Here is a 14,559-nt window from a genome sequence, read left to right as displayed (position 1 = left end):
ACCTGAATGAGTAAGAGATTTACGTAGTACAAAAAACAGTGAGTAGTTCACGTACTACAGAAATCTATTTCACTCTCTCAAAAGCTAATCATAGTAATGTACACGGTTGTCTTTCTTATTTCCAGATAGACGTGAAAAGTTCAAGTCTTCCATCTCATTCTGTCGCAGGCTAAATTTGACAGCTGCACATATTTGGCATGTCTTTAGTGTCCCCTTTCGAATGTCATTTCCGTTTTGTTAAATTTAAAAATATAACAGTGCTATGGAAATTTCGCCTTCGAATATTACACTGCTGTTATGAACAGACGATGAGGAAGTAGTAATATGCACTCGAGGAGTTCTTGGTCGTAATACGAAAAGCCTTTGCCAAAATATAACCTTATTAAATTATTGTTACCCGTCGTCATAACGCGACGAGATGTACAGAAAAGAGTACCTAATAGTATTCATAGAATATTAATGGATAATATTTCAAAACCACCATTCCCTCATAATATCAGATCTACCAGTGAACATACATATAAATCTCTGTGCAGAGATCAGCGCTCTATTTTAGATATAATTTGTCCCTAAACTTTTACAATGCGACACATCTAACAACGTTCTGGAAAATTCGGTAGATTTAGGCTTATGATTACTAATTGAGTAGTTCGAAACGCATTTGAATCGGTCTAGTATTTCTTAGATGATTCTCGATCGAATAATATAAATTAACAAACAGTCAAATGGAAGTGTTTCCAACAAATATAATATCTTCAATTTACAGACATGTACCTATATCTACGGTTACCAATGTAATAAAACAACTAATTACATGGAAATTTATTTATTTTACTGATTATAATTCGTTAATTCGGCATTTAGAGTTAAAACAAAAGCGTTCGTGTATGGCTATAGGTAAATAAATATTCAAGGCAAATAATGTAGAAAAAGTTTATCAAATATGTTATTGGTAGTATATTAATAACCTTCATTAATAATCTAGTCTGCATGCTATTGACCTAGTTATAGATCTATAAACTTCGCATTCATTTTTATTAACTAAAAGTATTCGAGGAGAGCGTGACAAAACCGTTTACTATTTAAAAATAATTTTTAACATGATCTACATAGAAAATGAGAATTAAACCGATAATTTTCTGACCAAACTATCATTTAAGCTATGACATGCCCTTCTTCAAATGAAGTCAGAGGTAGGAAGGACCGTTGTGGTAGTAGGTAGGACCTTTGTGGTAGTAGGTAGGACCTTTTGTGAGTCCGCGCGGGTAGGTACTACCGCCCTGCCTATTTCTGCCGTGAAGCAGTAATGCGTTTCGGTCTGAAGGGTAGGGCAGCCGTTGTAACTATACTGAGATCTTAGAACTGATATCTCAAGGTGGGTGGCGCATTTATGTCGTAGTTGTCTATGGCTCCAATAACCACTTAACACCAGGTGAGCTGTGAGCTCATCCACCCATCTAAGCAATAAAAAAAAAGAGTCCTTAGTAATATAGGCAGCGGCTTGGCTGTGCTCCTGGCATCGCTGATGGCCATAAGTGACGGTAACCATATACAATTAGGTAGATGTTTGTTCGGCTATACAAGAAATAAAAAATCTTCAAAGGGTTCACTTTAAAAAAGTGCTGTTGAGCGTTTTTAATACAAAGCGCATTTTTTTGATAGCTATTATTAAATGTTATTGTTTAAGAAACTACCAGTATTATCACCTCCTTTTTCTCTGAGTGCTTCCTTTGCGTAACACGTATACATATAAAGTGCTTGGGTGTTTCTGGTAACAATTTTCCTTCAGTTTCCCGTGAAAAATATAAACAAATTCAGTTACAAAGTATTTAATTTAATTCCATAAGATTTTAAAATTTGGCTACGTTTCATCGAGTAGCCCTTGCATGACGCAAAGATAATCTACAGATGTAGCTAATGAGTGAGCAAGGAGGATTCCACGTGTTAGAACCTCACGTACTTTCCACACCTCGGTTCCCGGTATAGGTTTAAAGGCGACAGAGAGAGCGCGTCTCATTACCGATGAAGGAATGAAGTGCCGTGGTTGATCTAATCGCCAACTAAAACAAAAAAAAAGTAGGTACATATTTTAAAAGTTTCGACTTTAGTCGTGTTATACAATTCGCAGACATTTCGTTTTTTTTAATAGGATTTTAAGATTACTGGTGGCCCGGAGGCCTTTCCAGTTTCACCAGGATAGGTGGGCGAGCAAAGGCTCGGCCAGGAGGGGTGGTATTTGCTGAGAGTTGCCCGAGCCCCTCCGAAGGAAACCTAACAACTCAAGAGCAGCTGCTTCGCGAATAAATCTACTTCCGGATCGGAATCGCGGCCCACTGAGAAGATCCGGCGAGAAACTCAGCGAGCTGAAGCATGGGTTAGGTTGCACGTTGAACTCTTTGTCGCGTTCGACGAGTACGGTTACCGGGGTCCCTAAGCCTGCTCGTAGTGTTAGATCTGAAGGCGTCGAATGCAAAGGTTATTGGATCTGATGGATCCGTAAGGACGTGCTTAGGGCGTCGAAGCTGACTGGCTCCTGCGTGATCAGGATTCGGGGAGTAGTCAGCGGCGGCAACGATAAGGTGACTATCATAACGCATAGCCTTATCGAAGTACCGTTCCGACGCTGACTTCATGTATTTCCGGATTGATTCGAGGCCCAGGTCGTCGTATATGTTAACTTTCCTCACGAACCACGGAGAACCGACGGCTAGCCTGCAAAGACATTTCGTAAAAGACAACAATACCTTTTATATAAATATTTCAACTTTCAAATATCACTCTTGAATAATAAATAGACTACTTTTAAGGGTTACGTTTTTTCATTACTACTCTATATCTTAATATTGTTATAGAACCACTATTTGTTACAGCATCTAATTCGTATCGTAAATTATTTCTACGAGTTGAATTAGTGAAGCTGATGTTTTTTTTATTTATTGCTTAGATAGGTAGCTCGAGCTCATGGACCAACCATCGCTATCCACCTTGAGACATGAGTTCTAAGTCTCAGTTTTTTTGATACAACTGCTGCCCCACCATTTACGCAATGCAAATGCATTTCTTCTTCACGGCAGATATGGGCAAGGTGGTGGTACCTACCCGTGCCCCTCACAAGACACCTTACAACCAGATATTTAGATATTGCTACTTACTGACCTAAGGTACAGTCCTTCAAAGGTAAAATAAGTTATTACAACAATAAAAACAGGATAGATCAGGGGCAGAACAACAATGAGACATAAAACCAGTGTTCCAATTAGCTTAAGAAATGTAGGGAAAGGTGCTCCGTGCCGCCATAGTGCCCGGATGTCGCTACCGAACTCTCGGAGCAACAAACGCATACGTCCTAGCGTGGAAGCCGACCGTAACTGCTGAAAAACCAGGAAAAATTTAGTTAAATGCAAACCGTCCCAAAAATTCATTTAAGAATTGAGATTTCTTTCCTCTTCTATAGATTTCTTTAATGGCGGAACCCATGAGTTCAGCACATCTAAATCAACGAAAAAAAGTACTTTTTTCGCAAATATGTTTTTTTTAAATAGTTACTTATTAATATAAAACTCTTTGTTTTAAAACCAAGCTGTAACTAGATTCCAAGGTATATTTAAAATTTAAGTAATGAGGAAGTTATAAATGTGCTGACGAAGACAAAGTATGTTAAGATCACTTTGCAACCAAAAACAACTATAATATGAAATAGCCGAATAAGTACTTCGAATTAATATAGAACCTTCATAGTTTGCGATTTTTGAGTAAAACTTATTTCACTTGGTACGAGATTCTTCTTTTAAAAAATGTACAGCATTTCGATCAATTATCGACCTTCATTTGTTTTTTTTATTCAGCTTAGACAAGAAAGATGGATACTTCGAAATTTCGAGTGATTTTTGAATATGAATTCCGATGCGGAACTAACGCTACGGAAACAGCTCGCAATTTCAATATTGCGTTTGGAGAGGGGACTGCTAATGAAAGCACCGTGCGATTTTGGTTTAAACGCTTTCGTGATGGAAATTTTGATTTGAAGAACGAACCACGTGGAAGACCGCCCGCGCATGTGAAAAACAATGAAATAAAAGAGATGGTGGAAACCGATCCGAGTCTAAGCACCCAGGCATTACCGCCATGGTTTAATGTTATCTTACCAACAATATTGACAAATTTGCGTCAAATCAATAAAATAAAAAATATGAAAAATGGGTGCTTCATGATTTGGCTGATCTGCAAAAAGAAACGCGTGTTGAAACTTGTATTGCCTTGTTGAATCGATATAGAAATGAAGGAAAATGGGATCGAATTGTGACATGTGATGAAATGTGGATTCTTTACTATAACCGTTAGCGAAAAATGCAATGACTGACCCCAGGTCAAACGCCGCAACAGTGTCCTAATTTAAAGCTTACAAATAATAAGGCAATGGTAACTGTTTGGTAGTCTCAGCATGGTGTTATTCATTATAGCTTTCTCCGATCTAGTTAAGCAATAACGGTAGTTGTCTACTGTGCCGAACTCCGAACAATGATAGCAAAACTTGTAATGAAACAGCCCCGACTCATGAATCGATCTTCACCATTATTGCTCCATAATAATGCGAGACCTCATACAGCACGAGAAACCATTTTAACTCTACAGGAACTGCAATTAGAAACCATTCGTCACCATCCGTATTCGCCAGATCTTGGTCCAACGGACGAGCATTTTTTTTTGGAATTTGGAAAATTTTCTACGTGATAAAAAGTTTTCTTCCCAGGAGGCAGTACAAAATGCTTTCACACAGTTTGTAGAATCTAGATCACCAGAGTTCTATCGCAAAGGCATAAATGACCTTCTTATTAGATGGCAACAATGTATAGATAATAATGGTAGATATTTTCATTAAATAAATATGTTAAATGAATAAAACGAATTTCAATTTTTCGGCCTTAAAACCGGCTTAAATAATGTAACAATAACATAAATTGTGTTATTATATATATCTTCATCGCTAACAATACACCTTTTGTTTGTAAATTAGCTGTGTGCTTATTGCGAGCCTTTTAATCTTCTCAATGGCGTAGAAGTTAACTCGCTGGAACAGCGTCCTCAGCGGCGAACGTAGGCAAACGTTCCAAGTCCATACAGATTTGAGTTAACTTTTACGCTATCGAGAACGTTAAATTAAAAAACTCGCACTAATTTTTATTTTCTTATTTTTTTATTGCTTAGGTGGGTGGGCGAGCTCACAGCCCACCTGGTGTTAAGTGGTTACAGCAGCCCATGGACATTTACAACGTAAATGCGCCACCCACCTTGAGATATAAGTTCTAAGATCTCAGTATAGTTACCACGGCTGCTTCACCCTTCAAGCCGAAACGCATTACTGCTTGACGGCAGAAATAGGCAGGGCGGTGGTATCTACCCGCGTGGACCCACAAGAGGTCCTACCACCAGTAAGCACACTTATTATGAGATGTCTCAGCCAAATTAGACAAGCTTTTCAGTGTTGCCTACATCAATTTATGCATGCGTGGTTTAATATTTTAATGTTTGTGTGCATTGAAAACAACACAGTACAATTTAAATTAGAAATCGATTTTGTTACTTTTTAAGGCATACACCATAGACATAATGGTCACCAATGCTCATGAACCAGTATTACCAGGGCACCGCTGGTTCGACGCCTACTGCTTAGGATTAATTAATCTATATATATAAAAATGAATTGCTGTTCGTTAGTCTCGCTAAAACTCGAGAACGGCTGGACCGATTTGGCTAATTTTGGTCTTGAATTATTTGTGGAAGTCCAGAGAAGGTTTAAAATGTAGATAAATATGAAAATGCACGGAATTAAAAAAATAATAATTTTGTTTTCCTTTTGATGTGTCCCCCGTCGGACATATTCCTTTTGTTTGTTTTAAGTTTATACAAAAGTTTGGGTCTTTTATTTATCGATTGAGGCACTACGAAGTCTGCCGGGTCAGCTAATTATTAAATGAATATCGAATTCGAAGCTCATGCATGCAAAAATAGACAGAGTCTACACAGATATATCGGCATCCGTTATTTATTAATCCATTACAAATTAAATTAAGACAAATGTAAGTCACATATGTAATGAATTGGCTATTTACCTCGATCATAAACACTTTGTTTGTCCGCTGGTACGGTTTCATACCATAAATTTAACTGAACCCACACAATTTTGATGTAAATTAACTTCTTAATTTTATTTTGGTTGAATTTTTTGTTTGTTCATTTTGTACTGTTTTTTTATAATTTAATTTTGTAAAATATTACTTCATCATATGTATTTTTAATGACTAATGGATCTTTTGTGAATTTTTGACAATGTTCGAACCTGACATTCCGTATGTTACCTACGTACTAAAAAGGCGTATAATACGTATGAAGAAATATATTCTAATCAATTTTAATTCAAACTGAGCGTCTCATAGGGAGAACGTGTATGATTGGTTGAGTCTTTGCTCGCCCACCTATTCTGTATCGGTGAAAATGGAAAGGCATACGGGTCACCAGTAATCCTTCTTTCGTAAAAAAGTATATATCTGTGGCGTTTTATGAGGCATAAGCCGGAACGCACGAGAAGTGGGAAAATAGAAGATAGTCTATGACACGGGACCTTTTTACCGCCGAAAATTTAAACGTAAAATAAAATATAATGTTTATAATGACTAATTTAGGTAATATAATAACTTAGAATTATTTATGCCGCTACAACAATAAAACTCCGATTGTTTCAACTGTGGTGTTAATTACATAAAACACGATTTTACGGCAAAATAATGAAGGGACTCTATATGGACTCCCTCATATCTATTACTAAGTATAGGTCGAAATCATATTGTATTGTTACGACGGCTATCTCGCCCTTCGAATAGAAATTGATGTGTAACGAGGAATAGTAATCGCTAAATTGTACTGGAAGAGACTGGAAGTCTTTAATTTTGTTTCATACTCTAGTTTATGCCATGTAAATGTGAGCATGGCATACAAAATACGAAATCGCATGTGCCAGTAATGTAGTGCGCATGCGCACCCCTACAAACTAACCTACTTCTTTATATACCTAAGAAAAGTATGTTTTGTTTGACATTTACATTTTTAATTAAAATGATTTTCGTTATTAAAGCCTTTTGTATTATGTTTATTTAAATAAATATTTTTTACTGCAACAACATTATTAATTTATTCGTATTCCAACTTTTCTTAAAACATGAAAGTAAGAGTATATATACATTTACCAAAACGCGAAGGCAAGAGTACAAATTTGCCGGGAAACGTACATATAAACGTACATTACAGTATATACAGGTTGTGAGTTCCTTCTGCAGAGATTCACTCGTTCACTCGCCTCGTGGCCACCTAAGAATACGCACGCTTGTATCGCTTCGTCTCTTAATCAGTTTCTCAAACTTTTATAAATATTTTAACTTTTTGTTATTATCACTATCACTTCTTAAAATGCATACCTGTGCGAATTGTGGTACTCAACACACCGACGGAACAATATGCAGCATTTGCAAGAATCATTATGATTTTCCATGTTCTGGAGTGACGGAATCCGGCTATCGCAGATTAGGTGAACGGAAAAATACCTGGCGGTGCCTGAAGTGTAAAGGGCCCCAGGACTCAATACAGGAACAACTTAGTCAAATCCTATCTCGACTGGCTCCGTTAGCAACGGTGGTGGAAGACATCAGGAGCATCAAGGCTGAAATAGGCGATCTCAAGAATTCCCTCGAGCTGGCATATCAACTCACTGGTGATCTCTCGAACACGGTGCAGGACTTGGGCTCTAGGATATGTACAGTTGAAAAGATCGGCAGTGAGGTTCCTGCTCTTCGTGACGAAATTACCAGGTTGAACAATGAGCTACAGGACCGGGACCAGTGGGCCCGTGCGAATAACGTGGAGATCCGTGGTATACCGGAAAAGAAGGGTGAAAATCTATATGATGTCGTCAGCTGTATCGGCCAACTTTATAATACTTCCATTAAGAAAGAAGAAATTAATTACATTGCACGTATCCCAACTCGTGTGCTGAAGGCTGAAAAATCTATTATTGTTGCGTTCAACAATAGGTATCGGAAGGAGGAACTTATCGCTTTAGCTCGTAAAATTAAGAAGAACAGTCTCTCGGACTTGGGCATACGAGGAGAGGGAAAATTTTATCTGAACGACCATTTGACGCAGCGTAATAAAACATTATTAAACAAAGCAAAGTCGCTCGCGAAGGATAATAATTTCCAATATATTTGGGTAAAACATTGTAAAATAATGGCCCGCAAATCAGATACATCCCCGATATTTTTTATAAAAGAGGAAAGGGATCTGAAGAAGATAACCTGAATAATAATCAAGATTTCTTTTTATTAAGTATTTTTTATCACACAAAATTTATTTTCTTTTCATTATTCTTTAAAGTTTGCTCTAATAAGAAGTCAACTGTTAAAAGTTTGAGAGCCGCATGCAACCTCGCGCATTATTATTACCTATATTTTTATTACTACGAAGTGTGCATCCAGTTCAGGTACGTAAGTTCAGCTATATTCATACGTTTATCGTTATGCATTACGTCGCTTAGCCATGTCATAGTGCACATTATCGCTTGCGTTTTGCTACTTCGGTTCCGCCGATTATCGCTTGATAAGTGTGAACCGATCGTGCTCGAGCGATCGTGTGCGATGCCATGTAAGTTTTTTTTACTACCCTATTCTTACAATATTAAAATTAAATTTTATTTGTTAAATATATTACTTTTAGGATTTGAGTATTTACTATTTCTACAATATCGTTTTGTGTTGCTGAATTACTTTGTTCGTGAAAATGATTGTCTTGGTACGTTTATTAAAATCAATTTATATTATTCTTTATTATTGTTTATAATATTACATTTAAAATTGCTTATTTCGATTTATTTCAGCTATTGTATCAAAATTCTTATCAAATGGCTAATGTAAAGCTTAGTATTTATTATCAAAACACTAGAGGGTTACGTACCAAAACAATTGATTTTAAAAGAAATGTCCTACTTAATAACTATGATGTTATCTTAATCACGGAAACTTGGTTAATGGATAGTATTGGTGACTGTGAGCTGTTCGATGATAGGTACATTGTGTTTAGACGGGATAGAAATTATATAGCTACAAATGAATTGTATGGTGGAGGCGTACTGATAGCGATACGACGCGATCTTACGGCGTCGCGCCGCCCGGAATGGTCGTCTTCTGCCGAGGATATATGGGTTACGGTGACATTCAATACTAAAAGTCGTGGTGTTGTAAATATACATTTTTGTTCCCTCTATTTATGTGATGAAAAACTTGGCTACAACTTCAATTCTCAGCTAACCAACTTTACAGGCAAACTCTCTCTAGCAATGGACTCATGCCCTAATGATACATTTATAGTTACCGGTGATTTTAATATGAGAGATATCAAATGGTCTTTTGACACTGACGAAGATTTTACACAGCCACAGGGCATTAGTGGGAATGCGCAAATCTACTTTTTTGATGTATTGGCAGAATGTAATTTCTATCAATTTAATTACTTTTATAATACTAATAATAGGGTACTTGATTGGGTTTTATCGAACTCAAAGCTTGAAATCAGTGCTTGTGACGACCCTTTAGTGAAGGAGGATGTTCATCATAAATCGTTGAATATATTTCTGTCTTTAACTGATATAAAACAGTTAATAGTTCAATCTAGGTCAAAGTATTGCTTCCACTCTGGAAATTTTGAGTCTATTAACTTGTCACTAGCGGATATAGACTGGGACAGCTTTTTACTAAATTTTTCCATTGACGAGGCCCTCGATAATTTTTATAAGATCTTATATGAGGTAATCGATAAGCACGTTCCTCGAAAGTATTATGCTCCTAGTTTGTTCCCACCCTGGTACACATCCCCGCTAAAAAAAGTTTTGAAGGAAAAATACAAGTTTTTGAAAAAATACCAGAAATACAGCAATACTGACGATTATGAAACCTTTTCTCTCCTCCGTAAGAGAGCTAAAATATTGGAAGATGATTGTTATAGAGCTTATATCGCGTCGGTCGAAAGTTCTATCTTAAAGGATCCTAAGTTCTTCTGGAGATTTGTTAAAACTAACAAAGGTAGCGCAAATAACCTTCCTTCTACTCTCACATACGAAGGACAAACAACTGACTCTGGGGACGTTATCTGTAATCTTTTTTGTGAATACTTCCAATCAAATTTCCTTAATACTGCTACGGCTGATCACAGTACTGCTGACCAGCTCCTGGGTGTTAATACAAACATTGCACACTCTGACTGCATATCCAGTATTGAAATTTGTCCGGCTGAGATTTTGGAACTGCTAAAGGCTTTAGATCTGTCAAAAGCAGCAGGGCCTGATAGGATTCCACCCCTATTCATAGTTAGGTGTTCTGAGAACTTGGTTGCACCATTGGTCATACTTTACCGTAGGTCAATTCATGAAGGAATCGTACCTGTGATCTGGAAATCTGCGTTCATAACACCTGTTCACAAAAAAGGCAATAAAGAAAATATAAAAAATTATAGGCCTATATCCAAATTGTGCTTATTTGCTAAACTGTTTGAACGAGTTGTGTATTCACAGTTGTACGCTTTTTTAAAACCTACCTTCATAGCGCAACAACATGGTTTCTTGAAGAATAGATCGACTACCACTAACTTAGTTACCTTCACGGAATATCTCACACGTAATATGGATTCTGGTGGTCAAGTTGATGCTGTCTTTACTGATTTTAGTAAGGCATTCGACCGCATCGATCACACGATTCTGCTACAAAAGCTCTTTAATGCTGGAATTCATGGTAGTCTCTTCAGGTGGTTTTCTTCTTATGTTGAAAATAGATCACAAAAGGTTGTGGTCAGCGGACATGCTTCTTCCTGGGGAGGGATCCCTTCTGGTGTTCCTCAAGGGTCTCTGCTCGGCCCGTTGATGTTTAATATTTTTATAAATGATATAGGTACATGCTTTCGGTCTTCGGACTTCCTCTTGTATGCGGATGACATGAAAGTTTATAGAAAAGTTAACTCTTCCAATGATTGTCAGATGATACAGGAGGATCTTTTAAGGCTCGAGGAATATTGTCATCTTAATAAATTAGACCTCAACGTTTCGAAGTGTTTTGCCATGACCTTCACACATAAGACTACACCTGTTAAGTTCACATATCAGCTTATAGGAACCAATCTGGCAAATGTAGATGAATTTTGCGATTTGGGGGTAACACATGATAGGAAACTGTCTTATGAGAAGCATATAGACAATATAGTGAAAAGAGCCTATATATCATTAGGTTTTATCAAGCGGCTTGGTGCGCAATTTACTAGTGCTAAAATTTTTAAGGTGCTGTACTGTGCATATGTGCGCAGTATCCTAGAGTATTGTTCGCAGGTGTGGAATCCGCGATATAAAATTTATATAAATAGATTGGAGACCATACAGACCAAATTCATGAGGTTTCTTCAATTTAAAACTAAAGTGTATGATCCCGACTACGAGACGAGATGTAGAAGGCATCACATACTTCCACTGGAGGAAAGACGTAGGATAGCTGATATTGTTCTTTATAGCAAAATAGCTCAGTCTGAGGTGGACTCGTCTTATCTTCTATCGTTGTTATGTTTAAGGGTGCCCCCGAGACCCATAATGCGCGAGAGCCGTCAATCATCTCGTCTCGGAGTACCTCGTGGTGGTACAAATTACAGACGTAATGCATTCTTTATAAGAGCTGCTAGCAGTTTCAATGCTCTAGCTGACTTCCCTGAACTGGACATTTTCAACACTTCTACTAAGAGTATTAGGAGAACATTAGTCAGTCGATGGTTGAATGCAAATATTTAATTAATTATTTTCTATTTACTACGTTTTTCTGTTTTTTGTTTTTTCTTCTTTTCTCAAACTGTTTTATTTTTGTTTTTGTTTTACGTTTTACGTTAATTATTTAATTCTAGGCGATGCGACGCCACAATCGTTTATACTTAGTTATTTAAATGCGGAGACATTTAAATGGTGTTTAGTTGTAAGTTTAGAGTTTATATAGTTTAAGTTCACTGTTTGTCTTCCTAATAAAATAAAATAAAATAAAATAAAATAATGCTATACGAGGTGGCTCATTGATCATTGTTAATAAAGATTATAAATGTAAGGAACGTAGAGACATTGTGAGACTCTCTGTGGAACGGATTATTGAAATGGCCTGTGTAGAGCTTGAGCGATTCATTGTTGTAAGTGTGTACAGACCTCCTGATGCGTTATATGATTCTTTTGAAAATATTTTGGAAAATGTATTGCTAAAGCTTTCTGTCTCTAATAAACAAATTTTTGTATGTGGTGATATTAATATTAATCTTTTAGAATCATCTTTTTAGAAAACACAAATACCACTATTAGATTCAGAACTTTGTTAAAGTCATATAACCTCCCAAACTTATTTTTAGAGCCTACTAGGACAACGACCACATCGGGAACATGTTTAGATAACATTTTTACAAATGTAACACGGTTTAACAAAAAAATTATTAATCATTTAACATCAGACCATAGTGGACAATTTGTGTCTTTTGAATCTAATATGAATTCTAAAGATAAAAATACTCTTGTGATTGTTCCTATTAATAAAAAACGAATTGAGAAGCTTAGAAATAATATTATGCAAGAACATTCAGAAATTATTTATAACAAAAACTCATATTTGTCATACCAGAATATGTTTGAGAGAATTAATTTGGTCTTTACTGATGTATTTAGTCCTAAAACTGTAACATTAAAAAAAAAAACAGTGTTCAGCGAGTGGGCCACCACCGGAGTGTACAAAAGTAGAAAGAAGTTGTATGATCTGTACTCTGAAAAAGTTTATAATAATGATGATCCGTCACCCCGATGGAAGTTAAAGACTTGATCAAAGACCTACGTCCTCGCAAGGCTCCCAGTTCCGACGGTATATCCAACCGCGTTATTAAACTTCTACCCGTCCAACTCATCGTGATGTTGGCATCTATTTTCAATGCCGCTATGGCGAACTGTATCTTTCCCGCGGTGTGGAAAGAAGCGGACGTTATCGGCATACATAAACCCGGTAAACCAAAAAATCATCCGACGAGCTACCGCCCGATTAGCCTCCTCATGTCTCTAGGCAAACTGTATGAGCGTCTGCTCTACAAACGCCTCAGAGACTTCGTCTCATCCAAGGGCATTCTCATCGATGAACAATTCGGATTCCGTACAAATCACTCATGCGTTCAACAGGTGCACCGCCTCACGGAGCACATTCTTGTGGGGCTTAATCGACCAAAACTGTTATACACGGGAGCTCTCTTCTTCGACGTCGCAAAAGCGTTCGACAAAGTCTGGCACAACGGTTTGATTTTCAAACTATTCAACATGGGTGTGCCGGATAGTCTCGTGCTCATCATACGGGACTTCTTGTCGAACCGCTCTTTTCGATATCGAGTCGAGGGAACCCGCTCCTCCCCACGACCTCTCACAGCTGGAGTCCCGCAAGGCTCTGTCCTTTCACCCCTCCTATTTAGCTTATTCGTTAACGATATTCCCCGGTCACCGCCGACCCATTTAGCTTTATTCGCCGACGACACGACTGTTTACTATTCCAGTAGAAACAAGTCCCTAATCGCGAAGAAGCTTCAGAGCGCAGCCCTAGCCCTAGGACAGTGGTTCCTAAAATGGCGCATAGACATCAACCCAGCGAAAAGTACTGCGGTGCTATTTCAGAGGGGAAGCTCCACACGGATTTCCTCCCGTATTAGGAGGAGGAATCTCACACCCCCGATTACTCTCTTTAGTCAATCCATACCCTGGGCCAGGAAAGTCAAGTACCTGGGCGTTACCCTGGATGCATCGATGACATTCCGCCCGCATATAAAATCAGTCCGTGACCGTGCCGCGTTTATTCTCGGTAGACTCTACCCCATGATCTGTAAGCGGAGTAAAATGTCCCTTCGGAACAAGGTGACACTTTACAAAACTTGCATAAGGCCCGTCATGACTTACGCGAGTGTGGTGTTCGCTCACGCGGCCCGCACACACATAGACACCCTTCAATCTCTACAATCCCGCTTTTGCAGGTTAGCCGTCGGAGCTCCGTGGTTCGTGAGGAACGTTGACCTACACGACGACCTGGGCCTCGAATCTATACAGAAATACATGAAGTCAGCGTCGGAACGGTACTTCGATAAGGCTATGCGTCATGATAATCGCCTTATCGTAGCCGCCGCTGACTACTTCCCGAATCCTGATCATGCAGGAGCCAGTCACCGTCGACGCCCTAGACACGTCCTTACGGATCCATCAGATCCAATAACCTTTGCACTAGACGCCTTCAGCTCTAGGAGCAGGCTTAGGGACCTCGGTAACCGTACTCGTCGAACTCGACAAAGAGTTCGCCGTGCAACCTAACCCATGAATCAGCTCGCTGAGTTTCTCGCCGGATCTTCTCAGCGGATCGCGATTCCGATCCGGTAGTAGATTCATTCGCGAAGCAGCTACTCTTGAGTTGTTAGGTCTCCTTCGGAGGCGCT

The 14,559-nt window shown here is 38.2% G+C and overlaps 3 protein-coding genes across 3 annotated transcripts in view; 2 read left to right on the top strand and 1 right to left on the bottom strand.

The window, feature by feature from the left end:
• Positions 1-22: 22 nt before the first annotated feature.
• Cyp4m5 (cytochrome P450 monooxygenase Cyp4M5) overlaps positions 23-14,559 on the top strand; it is a 32,723-nt gene continuing 18,186 nt past the window's right edge. The window contains exons 1-2 of the mRNA XM_089727211.1: positions 23-38; positions 126-195. The gene's annotated coding sequence lies outside the window, so the exon portion shown is untranslated. The remainder of the gene's footprint in view (positions 39-125; positions 196-14,559) is intronic.
• On the bottom strand, positions 1,224-6,432 carry LOC114250934 (uncharacterized). Its single transcript, XM_089727731.1, has 3 exons — positions 6,111-6,432; positions 3,157-3,371; positions 1,224-2,060 (listed from the first exon to the last, which is right to left on the bottom strand). The coding sequence occupies exons 1-3, from the start codon at positions 6,150-6,152 to the stop codon at positions 1,862-1,864; spliced, it is 456 nt and encodes a 151-aa protein (XP_089583857.1). The 5' UTR covers positions 6,153-6,432; the 3' UTR covers positions 1,224-1,861.
• Positions 7,462-8,349, top strand: LOC149502981 (uncharacterized). The gene has a single exon (XM_089727504.1). It carries the CDS (start codon positions 7,462-7,464, stop codon positions 8,347-8,349), a length of 888 nt encoding a protein of 295 aa, XP_089583630.1.

The sequence above is a fragment of the Bombyx mandarina genome, chromosome 05 (genome assembly GCF_030267445.1).
Source record: "Bombyx mandarina strain Sakado chromosome 05, ASM3026744v2".
Classification (NCBI taxonomy): domain Eukaryota; kingdom Metazoa; phylum Arthropoda; class Insecta; order Lepidoptera; family Bombycidae; genus Bombyx; species Bombyx mandarina.
Note: the sequence above shows the minus strand (reverse complement) of the source record. Positions and strands in the feature narration are given on the sequence as shown.

Coding starts and splice junctions, on each gene's coding strand:
- LOC114250934 (XM_089727731.1), bottom strand. CDS start 6,152: ATGAAACCGTACCAGCGGACAAACAAAGTGTTTATGATCGAG. Junction 3,372..6,110: donor ACAAAGTGTTTATGATCGAG/GTAAATAGCCAA, acceptor CTGGTTTTTCAG/CAGTTACGGTCGGCTTCCAC. Junction 2,061..3,156: donor TTTGAAGGACTGTACCTTAG/GTCAGTAAGTAG, acceptor TTTTTGTTTTAG/TTGGCGATTAGATCAACCAC.
- LOC149502981 (XM_089727504.1), top strand. CDS start 7,462: ATGCATACCTGTGCGAATTGTGGTACTCAACACACCGACGGAACAATA.